General features: G+C 41.6%; 1 protein-coding gene across 15 annotated transcripts in view; it reads right to left on the bottom strand.

Moving 5' to 3' along the window:
• The window catches only part of camk2b2 (calcium/calmodulin-dependent protein kinase (CaM kinase) II beta 2), a 73,129-nt gene that overhangs the window by 30,651 nt on the left and 28,636 nt on the right, over window positions 1-13,842 (bottom strand). For 8 of the 15 annotated variants that reach the window (XM_085165301.1, XM_085165303.1, XM_085165305.1 and 5 more), the window contains exons 7-12: window positions 12,344-12,446; window positions 10,620-10,882; window positions 10,397-10,519; window positions 8,793-8,876; window positions 3,059-3,101; window positions 282-353 (exon numbers count right to left, since the gene is read on the bottom strand). In XM_085165301.1, coding sequence (XP_085021427.1) covers window positions 282-353; window positions 3,059-3,101; window positions 8,793-8,876; window positions 10,397-10,519; window positions 10,620-10,882; window positions 12,344-12,446 — 688 coding nt within the window. The remainder of the gene's footprint in view (window positions 1-281; window positions 354-3,058; window positions 3,102-8,792; window positions 8,877-10,396; window positions 10,520-10,619; window positions 10,883-12,343; window positions 12,447-13,842) is intronic. The other 7 variants (XM_085165313.1, XM_085165308.1, XM_085165307.1 and 4 more) reach the window with 1 other exon arrangement.

The following is a 13,842-nucleotide window of genomic DNA, read 5'->3' as shown; positions in this document are numbered from 1 at the left end:
GAAAGAAAAGTCTGTAATACTCTTCCCTTCAGATGAGAAATGATATTGCTTACCTTGGCAAACAGTTAAAGAAGCAATAAGGGTGAGGAAGAGGAGAGAAAGATTTAGGAAGAGAGATTAAAACAAGCTGAGGGATAGAGCTAAAGGAGTGTGTGATGTTGTGACCCAGGGAGATTTCCATTTAATCACATCTGCTCCTGCCTCAATGAGGGGAAAGGATGTAAAGTTTTAAAAGCTGCAGGGAGAAAATGCTAAAAGATGTGCTTGCGAGATGTGTTTACCTTGTTCCACGATACCAGCTGTGGTTCCTGCTACAGCGCTGACAGCAGCAGGGGCTGTAGTCTGACGGCCCACTGAAAAATACAGAGTATCATTAACAGTACCAGTCAAAACTTTAATACGACTATGTGAATGGATCAAAACTAAAAAATAACACATATGGGTTTGTGTAGAAAGAAAGCATAACCACAACGACTTTATATATGGGTGATATTGTATTTTAATGCCAAATCTGTTTCAAGAACAGCTTTGCATATTCTTCAGTCTTCAACTAGCTTCATGAGATCATCCCCTGAGTTTAAGCAACAACTTTGAAGAAATTCCCAATTGCTGATCACTTGTTGGCTGTTTTTCCTTCAATCTGTGCTCTAATTTATCATAATCTCACTTGACTGTCGGTCAGGGATTGTGGAAGTCAGATCATCTGATACAGCCCTCCATTATCCTTGTTATTGTTCACACAGCTCCCACGGAGCGTCATGGTGTGACTTTACTCATGGTGCTACTGAAAAAAATGATGTTCGTTCTATCCATAAACAAGAGGGGATGTTGTGTTACTGCAGGATGTTATGGTACTTATGCCAGCCACGAATCTGTCTACAGACTGGAGAAATTACATTGCTTCATATGGCCACTTGAGGCTGACTTCAAAAGTGAGCCAATCCCCACAGACTTCCATGTTATAATGCCCAACTTTACAAGATAAATGAACATATTTGCAGGCTATTATAAAAATAATTATGTCTCCCCATTTCATAAGAATTGTATGTAAACAGCTTATTCTACTAGTGATTCTTGTTTTGAGTATCTGGTGCCCCAGGAAAGGACATTGGAAATTTCAGCAGGAAGCACCAGAAGATAACCGTTGCCCAACCATTGTGAACTTAGGAACCAGAAATCTAATTTTTGGCTTTTTTTTTCTACTCATTTTTGTCACGTTGGATTATAGGCTCAAATGAGCTGGAGGCCTTTGTACTGAGCCACAGCTTCCCCATTTGAACTTTACTGGGCACAGGATAGAGCGGATCTCTTTTCTGATCAGTGCATACCCTTTCTCCTTACTCTCATTCTTCTCAACACCTGTACCAGAAATCAGCATTAGCATAGGATAGGTTAGTTAAATTAGGATAAAAGTCTGGTGAATTCATCAAGTGACTGTTACTATTTGATTAAGCTTTTGCCAGTTCTTTTCCTGGCCACTAAAGAATAACCTGGTTAAATTTGCCATGTGCATGGACCATAGTGAAGAGCTGCTGTTAACAGGCAGAATCTCATAATTGACCCGCAGGGCTACTCAATAAAGTATTTCATCAGTAGATAGCAGGATCGACATCCAGAGGTTATCAGTTCAAACCAGGTGAATCTTCTCAACTCCGGCTCGGTAGTCTGGCATTACATGTTGGTCAATATCCTTTGGAATCAGAAGCTTTGATCCTTGAAGAGCCAGTCCACAACCGCACTATAGGGATAACTGGTACAAATGTAACTCAAAGAGTCTACAAACCCATATGATGTTGTCATGCCAGATGAACCATGACATTGTGACATTACCCATTGGTTAGTAAAGTCCTACTGCAAAGCCTCAAGCTGAGCTATCTTGGTCTTATGCAACTGGATGTGACATTCAATACGGTTATCTGACAGAGAAACAGAAGGACACTGCTTGCTCACAGACTAGTCACTTGTCAATTGCATGGTAAAAAAAAACTGTTTTATCCTTCTTTTTAACTCTAATTGTGATATAATTAAGAAAATAAGCATTGTAGTGAATTCAATACGATTTAAATGTAGCTATTGATACCATAGAGTCATCAGGAAAGTATTTACAGCCACAGATTAAGGGATGGGAAGAATAGGTGTTTAAAGCACATCCACATTACCTCCACTTTATACACCATGTTTTTATATAGTCTGGTTTGAAATAAATCATTTTTACCTTACCTTAGGGTGCTGTCTGTTCATTAGAACTAAAGCTAAAAAAATGTTACCTGATAGAAAGCAAGAAAAATACAAAAGCACCAAAGTTCACTGACGAGACGTTTTTTCAGGTGTTGAAAGTATTCAACAGGATTCATCGACCTACTTTTGCAGGTTGATGAACACTGTTTGTAATTAATTTGCTTGCAATTTGATGATCTCCACAAAATGCACTTCGTAGCACTAGAAATAAACTATTGTGTTAAGAGTTATAATTTTGTATGTTTGGGGAAAATGTAAAAATAAATATTTGTATATCAGTCGTTCTTAGTTTTATAGTTTTTCTTAATATACAGTTTGTTAAATGGTTCTAGTCCTACTAACTGTAAGTCAAAATGTGATTGGTTAAAAAAAAGAATTATAGTTTTTAGCCAGTAATCCTTTCATTTTAAAGGAAATCTGATACACAACAAATACAAAACATGTTGCAAAAAATATTTGGCTTTCTCTAGATTTGCTAGTCAAGCAAATCGGGTCAGGCCAGTGAGTGTTCATTTCATTTTCTTAACACTACTATTAGCTTCTTTATGGATTTCAGTGACTTAGCTTTTGTCATTTATCATTAAAGAACAAAGTGACAAATAAACAAGATTTAGTTATATGTGACACTGACACAATATAATTACAGCTATGTTGGGTGAGCTTTTAAATAAGACAAATCTCTACCATAGCATCTCCCATGAGCCTGTTATGTGTTAATGTGTGTTTTGTGTGTGTCTGTGTGTGTGTAGGTGTAAATTTCTGAAGAGATGGCATGTCACCTCTCCTCATCACCTCTGTCTTTTTAAAGAGCAACACTCACCAGAGAAGTTCCTGGAGACAAGCATGGTAGTAAGAATGGCACCCTGATGAGGAAGAACACAGAAAAGCATTATAAGAATCCACCCTGAAACCTATTTAATATGCTGGTGTCGTGAATTAACTTTTAAACTGATACTGTATGTATCTTGTATCAAAGATCATAAGCTGGATGAATGATCACTACAATTAAATAAAATATGGATACACAAATAACATGGATATGGATAACAGAAGTGGAGATGGGTGTCATGAGAGACAGGCACTTGATGAATAAGAGGTATAACAAAATGTCCATAACTGGGGCTCTAGGCTGCCCAAAAAAGGTTCACAGGTCTGGCCGAAAAGATACGCCAAAAGAATAAATGGCCTGTTCTCTAAAGACCCATGCAGTGCATAATCTCAGCTGCAAAGAATATGTCACGGTCCTGGGTCAGTGACCCAGTGTTTTGAGTTTCTTGTGCCTCTGAGTTTTTTGTATTATGTTCTTAGTTCACTTTGTTGTCCCAGCTTATTCTTTAGTGTAGTGTCTTTGTTTGGTTTTCTTGTATTCTGTTTAGTTCTCTGAGTATTTAGTAGCTCCCCTCTGTCTCTTTGTTGTTGGTATTGTCTGTGTTTCTTAGTTGCTCTGTCTCCCCTAGTCTAGTTTGCGTCTTCCTGTTTTACTTTGAAGGTCTGTGTCTCATGTGAGTGTATCCTACTTTGCTCCCTGTCTCGTCAGTTCTGATTTCCCCCAGCTGTGCTCTCCTTCTGTGTCTCATTCCCCTCGTTACTTCCCAGTGTATTTAAACCCTGTGTTTCTCTGAGTCAGTGTCGCGTTGTCCCTCTTGCTGTGTGGATCTCCCTGTGTCTCGCTTGTGAGTTTAGTTTGTGAGTTTAGTTTGAGTTTCCAGTTTAGTTTACTTTGTATGCCTTTCTCCTGCCAGCAAATAAAGCTGAGTTCTTTGTGTTTAAACCTCGTGCCTGAGTGTCTGCATTTTGGGTCCAACTCCTGCCTGCCGCACAGCGATTCATGACAGAACGACGCGACCACAACATGGACCCAGCAGACTTACCCGGGGAGAGCGATCTGATACGTGTCCAGCGCCTAGTCGAGTGGATAACCCACACTTCTAATACAAGGGCAAAGATTGTGGGGATAAATGCTATCAAAGCAATCCTCGAAGGAAATTCCTATCTCCGCCAGGTCAGAGGATGTTTGGACTTATTGGCCAATTTGAATAAAGCCCGGGAGGCGGCGCGAGCTCGGGAAATATCGGACTTGGCCCAGCAGCAACAAACAACAGCCACCCCGGGGCAACCGCGTCAGCCTCGCCCCGCCGGATGTGGTTTTGCCTGGCCCTTCGGAGCCGTCTGCGGGGAAGAAACGACGATCGCGCCGCCGGCGCGCCACCCCACAGCCGGACGTTCGGACTTCTACATCGCCGGCTGTGGTGAGTGAGGACTCTTTTTCTGTGTCAAACCGTGGGACTATTCGTTCAGGGGTTGGGTTTTGTGCTATGGATAGTAATGTGAACAGCTCATTAGCCGCCCAGCCTCCTGAAGCTCTCTTAGCTGCCCAGCTACGAGCTGCGTCTCCTATGTCCCCCCTAGCACAGTCATTAACTCCACCACAAGCTCCATTTTCACCTCTACCATCACTTCAGTCTCCCTCAGTTTGGTCTGCCGCTCAGTCGCCCTTAGCTCCATCATCCACACTACTACCTGTTTCTCTTCCACCACAACCATCACTACACTCAGCCATTCAGGCTGCTACTCAGTCAGTCATTCAACCCATAGCCCTGCCATTAATGCACTCTGTAGCTGAGCCATTAGCCGCCTGGCCCGCAGTCAATTCAGCCACTCCTTTACCCGTTACACCTCCACCACAACCCCCAGTGCGGTCTCCAGTGTCCCCAGTGCGGTCTCCAGTGTCCCCAGTGCGGTCTCCAGTGTCCCCAGTGCGGTCTCCAGTGTCCCCAGTGCGGTCTCCAGTGTCCCCAGTGCGGTCTCTAGTGTCCCCAGTGCGGTCTCCAGTGTCCCCAGTCCCCCTTAGCACAGTCATCCGCTCAACCACCAGCTCCGCTTTCTCCCCAACCGTCACTACTACCTCTAGTTCAGTTTCCTGTGCAGTCACCCCTAGTTCATTCCCCTGTGAAGTCATCAACTCCACCACCTACTCCACTCTCACCACCGTTACTACAGACATCAGTTCAGCCCCCTGTGCCAGTGCAGACATCCTCAAATCAGTCTCCCGTGCAGTAATCTACTTCACCACCATTAGTAGCTCAGCTCCCCATATTTCCAGTAGCTCAGCTCACACCTGAACCATTGGCCCAGTCCCCGGTAACAGCACAGTCTTCTGGTCAGCTTAACAGTCAGCCAGGGGTCCCAATACCCTCTGGCTCTACATCAGCCCCTGCTGGAAGCTCGGATGAGTCCATCCAGCACTCCGCGGCTCCCGCACCGCCACCCGCCTCGTCCGCTGGGGGTTCTGGTGAGCCCGGCCAGCCCTTCCTCGTCTCCGCTGGGGACGAGGAAGGGCTGGCGGGAGACTGTTTTTCTGTTGTTGCCGTCTTCACAGCCGGCCCCCTGAACTGGCCTGTGTTTGGGCTGCTTTTTTGGGCTCCAGTGTTTCCTGTGCACTGCTTTTTGTTTTCTGTTCCTGGCCCTCCGTCTTGGGCCCCCGCCGCCCGCCCTGGTTGGGTTGTCTTTTGTTTTTTCCTGTTGGGCTGTCTGGGGCCAGCCCTTGAGGGGGGGCGGTACTGTCACGGTCCTGGGTCAGTGACCCAGTGTTTTGAGTTTCTTGTGCCTCTGAGTTTTTTGTATTATGTTCTTAGTTCACTTTGTTGTCCCAGCTTATTCTTTAGTGTAGTGTCTTTGTTTGGTTTTCTTGTATTCTGTTTAGTTCTCTGAGTATTTAGTAGCTCCCCTCTGTGTCTCTTTGTTGTTGGTATTGTCTGTTTCTTAGTTGCTCTGTCTCCCCTAGTCTAGTTTGCGTCGTCCTGTTTTACTTTGAAGGTCTGTGTCTCATGTGAGTGTATCCTACTTTGCTCCCTGTCTCGTCAGTTCTGATTTCCCCCAGCTGTGCTCTCCTTCTGTGTCTCATTCCCCTTGTTACTTCCCAGTGTATTTAAACCCTGTGTTTCTCTGAGTCAGTGTCGCGTCGTCCCTCTTGCTGTGTGGATCTCCCTGTGTCTCCCTTGTGAGTTTAGTTTGAGTTTCCAGTTTAGTTTACTTTGTATGCCTTTCTCCTGCCAGCAAATAAAGCTGAGTTCTTTGTGTTTAAACCTCGTGCCTGAGTATCTGCATTTTGGGTCCAACTCCTGCCTGCCGCACAGCGATTCATGACAGAATAGCTCAAGGGCAGATCCACACAAAAATGAAACTGAGCAATACTGAAAGAACAACTGGGAGAGAGAGAGCAACAATGGAAAATACCAAGAACCAGTAACCATTGGCTGAAGAAGCTAACTAGAGGGTCAAAGGACCAGGTATTGGTTGATAAAGCTGTACAACAGGATTCAAAGAGCAGACAGACCAATCTTACAAATAAGCCTATATCTCAGTGCCCTCCACATGGGTACTGGTTCAATTGGCACTGTGTACAAGATACAATAAAGTGCTAATAGAATAGGCCAGCACTCCCCAGGATGACGATAAAGTGCTGGACACCAGCCAGGACATCCATGGTTTGTCAGCGTGATTAGAACCATGATTTCACCTCTTTTAGAAGTGAAGAAGCTTCTCGGATGAGAGGTGAAATGTCTTCAGGAAATGTAAAGAAGTCCAGTCGCTTTTCTTTACAAGCTCCTTAGACTACGATGACCTGGATAATTGAGAACCTTCACTGAACCTGAAAAGAAAGGGCTAGCCAAAGGGCTCAATTTTGCCATTTCTCCACAACAGTCGCCCAAATTGGACCTGATTACAACCACGGAAACCGCCATAAGGGTTAATAAATTAACACAAACAGAAGCAGAGCAAATCAGGATGAAGGTTTCACACTCTCCAGTGCAAATGTTCCCCCGTCTAACCTCACAATACAAGAAAAGAAGAAAATCTCTGAGCAAAGACCATAACATCACCATGTTACCAGGCTACAAGGGCAGGTGCACTGTTGTTCAAAACACAATGGATTATCACACAAAAATTACTACGTTGACAGTTGGATATACCAATACCTATGAAGCCTTAAAACGAGACCCCACAAGCAAATACAAAAAGAACGTCATGAGTTGCTTACAAGAACTGGAAAAGGATGAAGTTATTGACTGTCCTACTTACCATCGGCTACACCGAGGGGAAGCTATACCCTGTATTTACAGACTTCCAAAGATCCCCAAAGAAGGGGTCTCACTCAGACCCACTGTTATCAGTATAAACTCAGCCACCTACACCATTTCCAAACACCTTGCCACCATGCTAGCACCCCTTGTTGGAACACCCCCAATCACATCGAAAACTCCACTGACTTCACCAACAAGGACCAAAAACTTGATCCAGATGAAACCATAGTGTCTTTTATTGCGATCTCTCTCTTCACTTGCATACCTACAATTGAGGCAGTGGAAACTGTCAGAAAACAACTACAACAAGACAGCTCCTTGGAAAACAGAACCAGCTTCACCCCAGATCAGATTTGCACACTGTTAGACTGCTTTACCACCACATATTTTAAATACAGTGAGGGTTTTACAGACAAAAACATGGATGTGCCATGGGTGTCCGGTGTCACCTACTGTAGCCAGCCTTTCCATGGAGGAAGTGAAAAGCAAGGCTCTTGGCTCTTTTAAAGGGACAGCACCAAGCCACCGGTACACATAAACTGATGACACCTGGGTCAATATCTAAATCCAAGAATTACAATCCTTCACTGCTCACTTCAACTCAGTGGATAGAAACATAAAGTTCACGAAGGAAGACAAAAAGGATAGCATTGTGTTTGGTGGCTAATCGAAGCCTTACATCACTCCCACACTGTCAAGCTTATTGCGACATTTGTGGTCTAGTCTTCAGGCCAATCAGCCTCCACTCCGCGTACTTTAAATCTCACTGCTCATCCATCATTTGCCCTTCCAGGTGCCTTCTAGCAACCCACACCCTCCACATCTCCGCCTTACCCAAGTCATTCAGTGACTCATCAGAGTCTAATCTCCAAATAACATAATTGTATTCTGTATATCAATAAATCATGTTCAATTGTTTCTAATGATATCGCCGAATTGAACTGCCTTTGTTTATATTGGAAACATTTAGGAAAAGATACTGGTATATGTTGAGTCTAAATATCACGCAACGGTTTCCAAATAATATGTCGCGTTTGACCACTGAGCTCACGTTTAAATTTCATATTTGCCTTTTTTTGTTGACCCTAAGTTTTGCCAAAGTTTTGTCCAGTTATGTCCAGTTATGTCCAGTTATTTAAAAATCAATACCTATTATCCATTACCTACGCCTACATAATGTCTGTGTGATAACAGTAAACATCCCCCGTGCCTCCCTTATCATTTTACTGCACTACAAACTTCTTAAGCTATGTTTAAAAAGGAAAAAGAGATCAAATATATCACATATACCACTTAATAATTAGTATGACTACAGTAGGGAAGGGCAAATTGTTTTTATAGCTACTGTAGCTCCTTTTAAAAAAAATCTGAAATCAGTTTAAAACTGGTAGACATTAAGCTAGAGTAAGGGTTTCCTCCTTTCTCCTGAAATCAGAGAACTTCTTTTTGAACCATCAAATATTTTCACACCTTGAGTTTCCTCCTGGCATTAAATTTCTTCAGGCACTCGACGGTCTCCTGTCTGTGCATCATTGAGGCCACCGTTGAGCGTTGCTGTGGGGAGACAGAGAAAGAGATGCTGAAAATAAAATGTTACAAGAGCAGCTGTGACAGTGATAGGTTTATGTGGGCAGGAGCTGCCAGTGAGATTCTGCATTGGTGAAATGTGTTAATTCTGAGGCCCCTTAGGTAACAAAATTTCAGCAAAACTTCAGGATAAAGAGATTCAACTTGGCTTTACAGTATCCGCACAATACATTCTGTTTCATTGCAGAGATAATGATATGGTGTTATGTTAAGGATTTAGATCTTTGACTTAGCTAGTCATTTTGTTGCGTTTTTGGGCCAATTTCTCTCAAATTTTACATTAGTCATTCTTACTAACTATTCCTGCAAACATCACAGATACTGGGGTTTATGACTTAAACTGATGAAGACAGTCAAGAAAAATATTGTTTTACAAATTATAAATGGAAAATACTGTAAATGTAACTTTTTTTCTTGTTGCTATGATCATATTTTTAAAGATATTGTGCCAATGTTTTATTGCATAAACTGGCAAAAGTTCACTTAAAACTCCAGTGAATACAATTGCCTAAGGGAATATTTTTCTTTTCCAATGAAAGCCAAGTGTTACAGATGGACGTATCACTGTAACTAGTGTTCAGTCTAATGGTTATGTATGAAATGTAAATTCTAATTAGATATATTAAATCCTAATGCATAAATGCATCTATTATTATCTGTCATAAAAACAAAACAGAAGTAAAAATTAACTTTGTAAAATAATTAAATTGATCAAATAATACATTTGACATAAACTAGTTTTAAACTGAAAAGTACTGAATTCATTGAATTAAACTGACATTTTTATACCCCCAAAAATTACCAACAAACGTGGTAGCACCAAAGCTCATTTAGAGAGCAACTGTGTTTCTGATCATTTTATTACAGTCAAAACAAGTCATTTAATTCATTTAACTGTATTTTCCTTCTAAATCTTGTATCAAAAAACACGTTTATCAAAAAGTACTTTTCCTGGAAGAAAAGTATTCCATTGGGCTCAAGCTTGTGTTTTTAGTTCAGAATCAGAGTCTCTTGAATTGTTACATTAATCAAAGGTCCTTGTAAGATGGCATTTATTTACAGAGCATCAAGCTGTGATTTATTGCCAAACAAGTTGAACATTTGTACTCTGCGATGTATTTTTATTAAACACACTAACACACTGTTTAAGACGTAAATTTACTCTACTTTAAACATAATTGTAATTTTCTAGACTTCTTTGGGGAGTCTAGAGATTTCTGCAGGAATTTAACTTATCATGTGGAACTTGGTTGCTGAAGGTTAATAGGTTGAACTTTTGCCTGTCTATGGAAAAAAACATATTCAAGATAAGCTGACATGTCAGCACATATTTGCACATGTCATATTTGGCAGTTTTAAGCACATGTTCTCATAGTTGCTGATAGAGGATTTGCAAATTACAAATTGCTTGCTAGTCAAAGCAGGAGCTGCGAAATAGTGTTTCCTGTCAGTTTTAATAGGATGCCGGATGTGTATATGCTACTTACACAGACCCATGGGTGCTTCAGAGCCTCCTGGGCAGTGATTCTCTTGGCTGGATTAATAGTAAGCATCTGGTTGATCAGATTTTTAGCCTCGGGAGTCACTGTGTCCCACTCTGGGGAGGGAAACTAAACCAAACACACACCTAAGCATGCCCACATATACAATAAAAATATGTACCACATCTTATTTAACTTCAAGAGAAACAGAGATGAGAAGCTGACTAACATCATATGCTCCAGCTTTGATCTGTTGGTAGAGTTTGTGTTGGTCCTCGTCCCAGAACGGAGGGTACCCAACCAAAAGGATGTAGAGGATCACACCTACACACATAAACAGCCATTGTTTGAGTGCCAAGAACAAAATTGGCAGAGGTGGTGCTGATAATAGAAAAAAAAAAAACCTACCACATGCCCAGATGTCTACAGGTTTACCATATGCTTCTTTCCTCAGCACTTCTGGAGACAAGTAGCCAGGAGTACCTGCAAAGCCTACACACGAAAACAAAAAGCAACACAAATGAAGGCTCTGTTTCTTGGCGAAAGTACAGAAAAGAATGCATTTTAAAAGGTTCTGCTCCTATCCTTTAGATAACCTCTTATTTTGGTGCTTAACTTTTATAGTTTGATTTGTCTTTTGTGATACCTTTAAAAGGCGGTGGGGCAGCTGTGGTTCAAATGGGTTGTCTACTAATCAGAACGTCAGGGGAAACGTTACCCCTGGGTTGAACTCCAAGTTACGGCCAGTCAAGTGGTATCAATTCCTTTATACTACAGGAACTGCATGCATACTCTGTCAACAGGAGGCTGGACATTATTGTTCATCAGGAGGAACCAAGGACCCACTGCACCAGCACAGGATCTGCCAATTGGTTGAAGGATCCCAATATCTTCTGGCAGTCAGTGTGGCATTGCCTAGCTTATAGTGGACTGTACATCGCTCCATGGATATGTTTTCCACACCATAATTGACACACCAACACAACAGCCATGCTAAATGATCTTACAGGCAGCATAACATTCTCCATAGCTTCTTTCATGTCTGTCGCATGTGCTCAAGATGAATCTGCTCTCATCTCTGAAAAGCGTAGGGTGGCAGTGGTGAACTTGCCAATTTGGATAGTCTATGATAAATGCCAATTGGGCTCCACAGTACAGGGCAGTGATCATAGGGCTCACTAGAGGATGCTGACCCCTCAGGTCACCCTCAAATCAAATTATTTATATTTATATTTTTATTTATATAGCGCTAAATTTAAAACAAAAAAACCCCCAAAAAGCCGTTTTTATATTAAAAGGTAAAGATCCTAATGCAAGTCTGTTTCTGATTATTTGGTCAGAGACATTCACACCAGTGGCTTTCTTGAGATCATTTTGTAGGGTTCTAGCAGTGGCCATACTGTTTCTTCCGGCACAAAGGACAGGCATGCGACTTAAGGACCTTCTATGGTCCTGTCCAGCTTTCCTAGAGTAACTGCTTGGAAATTCTGGAATTTCCTCCATGTGCTTAACACTGGGATGGGAGACACAGCAAACGTTCTGTCAATGGCATGTATTGATGTGCCATCCTGAAGGAGTTCGACTACATGTACAGCCTCTGTAGGGTCCAAGTGTTGCATCAGTATTGAGACTGACCTTAGTCAAATGCAAAAGTGTTGAAAAAACAATGAGAAAACACAAGGAAGGACAAATATCTGTGGCTTCAACTTGTATAACCTTTTGTGTTTTGGGGGTTGTCTTATCCTTTAGATAATCTCTTATTTAGAATTAGATCATCTTTGTCTTCTAAATGCTTCCTTAATTTTTTGAGCATGAAACTTTGTCTGTGGCATTCTTTCTAATTGTACATATGTTTTGAAATTAATGGAGATGCTTTTCTAATTGTGTTATTTTTAATAACACCTACAGACACATGCACACTTCTGTGTGTGTGTGTGTGTGTGTGTGTCTTACCAAACCAAGCCTGTTGGTCTCCTTGCACTTCAATGGCCAGTCCAAAATCAGCCAACTTGACTGCTGCGTTCTTACATTTGCTGGCCAGCAGCAGGTTTTCTGGCTGAAGGTGTAACACAAGCACAGTAGTGTCGTGTTAGTGTTACATTTTATGACCTTATTAATTTATGTCTCAAGGTTGTTACGACATTGTTACTGAAAGGCTTTTCTTAAATTACTTTAGAAGGGGTGGCTGAATCTAGGGAAGTTTTTATTTCATGTTAAGTCATTTGTAACTCCATCTAACCTATCTTACACACTCACAACAAGTACTATAATCACTATGCAAAGATCTCAACAGTAATCTTGCAGAGTTGAGCCAGATAAAAGTTTAGTATCACATTCAACAAGCTTAAGTTTGAAAAAAAATTTGCGCTTTAATTTGGTTTCTTTGTGGTTTGGTTTCATTTTATTTTATTTTATTTTATTTTATTTTATTTTATTTTATTTTATTTTATTTTATTTTATTTTATCATTAAGGCAGTAGTCTTTCTGTGACATTTTATTTTTTTTAGCAACTGGAAGGACCTGTCCTTCCAAGATGGTCCCTGTTCTTTTTTTCCCTGTTTCTTGAGTTTCTGCTGCCTGGGGTATTCACTAAGCACATGCTCAGTGCTACATCATTGCTACATCTTCCTGATGTACTGATGGGTCTTTGTTGTTTCATCTTGGATAGTATTTCTGACACTGACTAATCAGTCTCTTTCCTCCCCCTCAGTGTACAGTGTCAGGGCACTAGGCTTGGGATGGAACCCTCTACGTATGGTAAGGAGCTTTCTTGTCTTGATGTCAGTGGCTTATATTTCATATTTTGGCCAGCTTATTATCCTAGCAGAGCACCTGATGACTGATGATGATGATGTTTATGAATATGCAGCATAAGCATGTGTGAGGCATTCAGACAGAACTTTTTCATAATGTTGCTATTTGCTGGGATTGACACATCTATCACAACTGCAGTCCTCTGTTCCTTGTCAATCACCACTATGACTGGTTGCTTGGACAGCAGCTTCCTAACTCCCACAAGAATTTAGCCCCATTTGTTCTCAACCACCTTTGATGGTGTCTCCTTTAGTGACTTGGGGAGTTCTAGTCCACATGTGGCGCAGATGTTTCTATAGAGCTACTTGGTTGCGCTGCTCGGTGTACTCTGTCCAGGGTGCATCTTGCACCCTGCTACTATATGTTGGATAGTCTCTGGGGCACCTTTGCACTGTCTGCAACTTGAGTCCTGTTGGCTGTGGTAGTGTCCTGCTTCTGCTGATCTCATGCTCAGCTGTGTGTGTATATGCAAGCATTTAGAAAATCAATAAATGCATTTTTTTTGGGGGGGGGGGGGGTAGTCAACTGACTGTGGAAAATGGGGCATTAGGAACAAGTTTCTTCTCTTACTTCTTTTCCTATACATAACTTTAAAGGGAAAACAGGAGAAGGAGGCAGACCAGTTATACCCAGATCAG

Source organism: Neolamprologus multifasciatus, chromosome 7 (genome assembly GCF_963576455.1).
Source record: "Neolamprologus multifasciatus chromosome 7, fNeoMul1.2, whole genome shotgun sequence".
In the NCBI taxonomy this organism is placed as follows: Eukaryota; Metazoa; Chordata; class Actinopteri; order Cichliformes; family Cichlidae; genus Neolamprologus; species Neolamprologus multifasciatus.
Note: the sequence above shows the minus strand (reverse complement) of the source record. Positions and strands in the feature narration are given on the sequence as shown.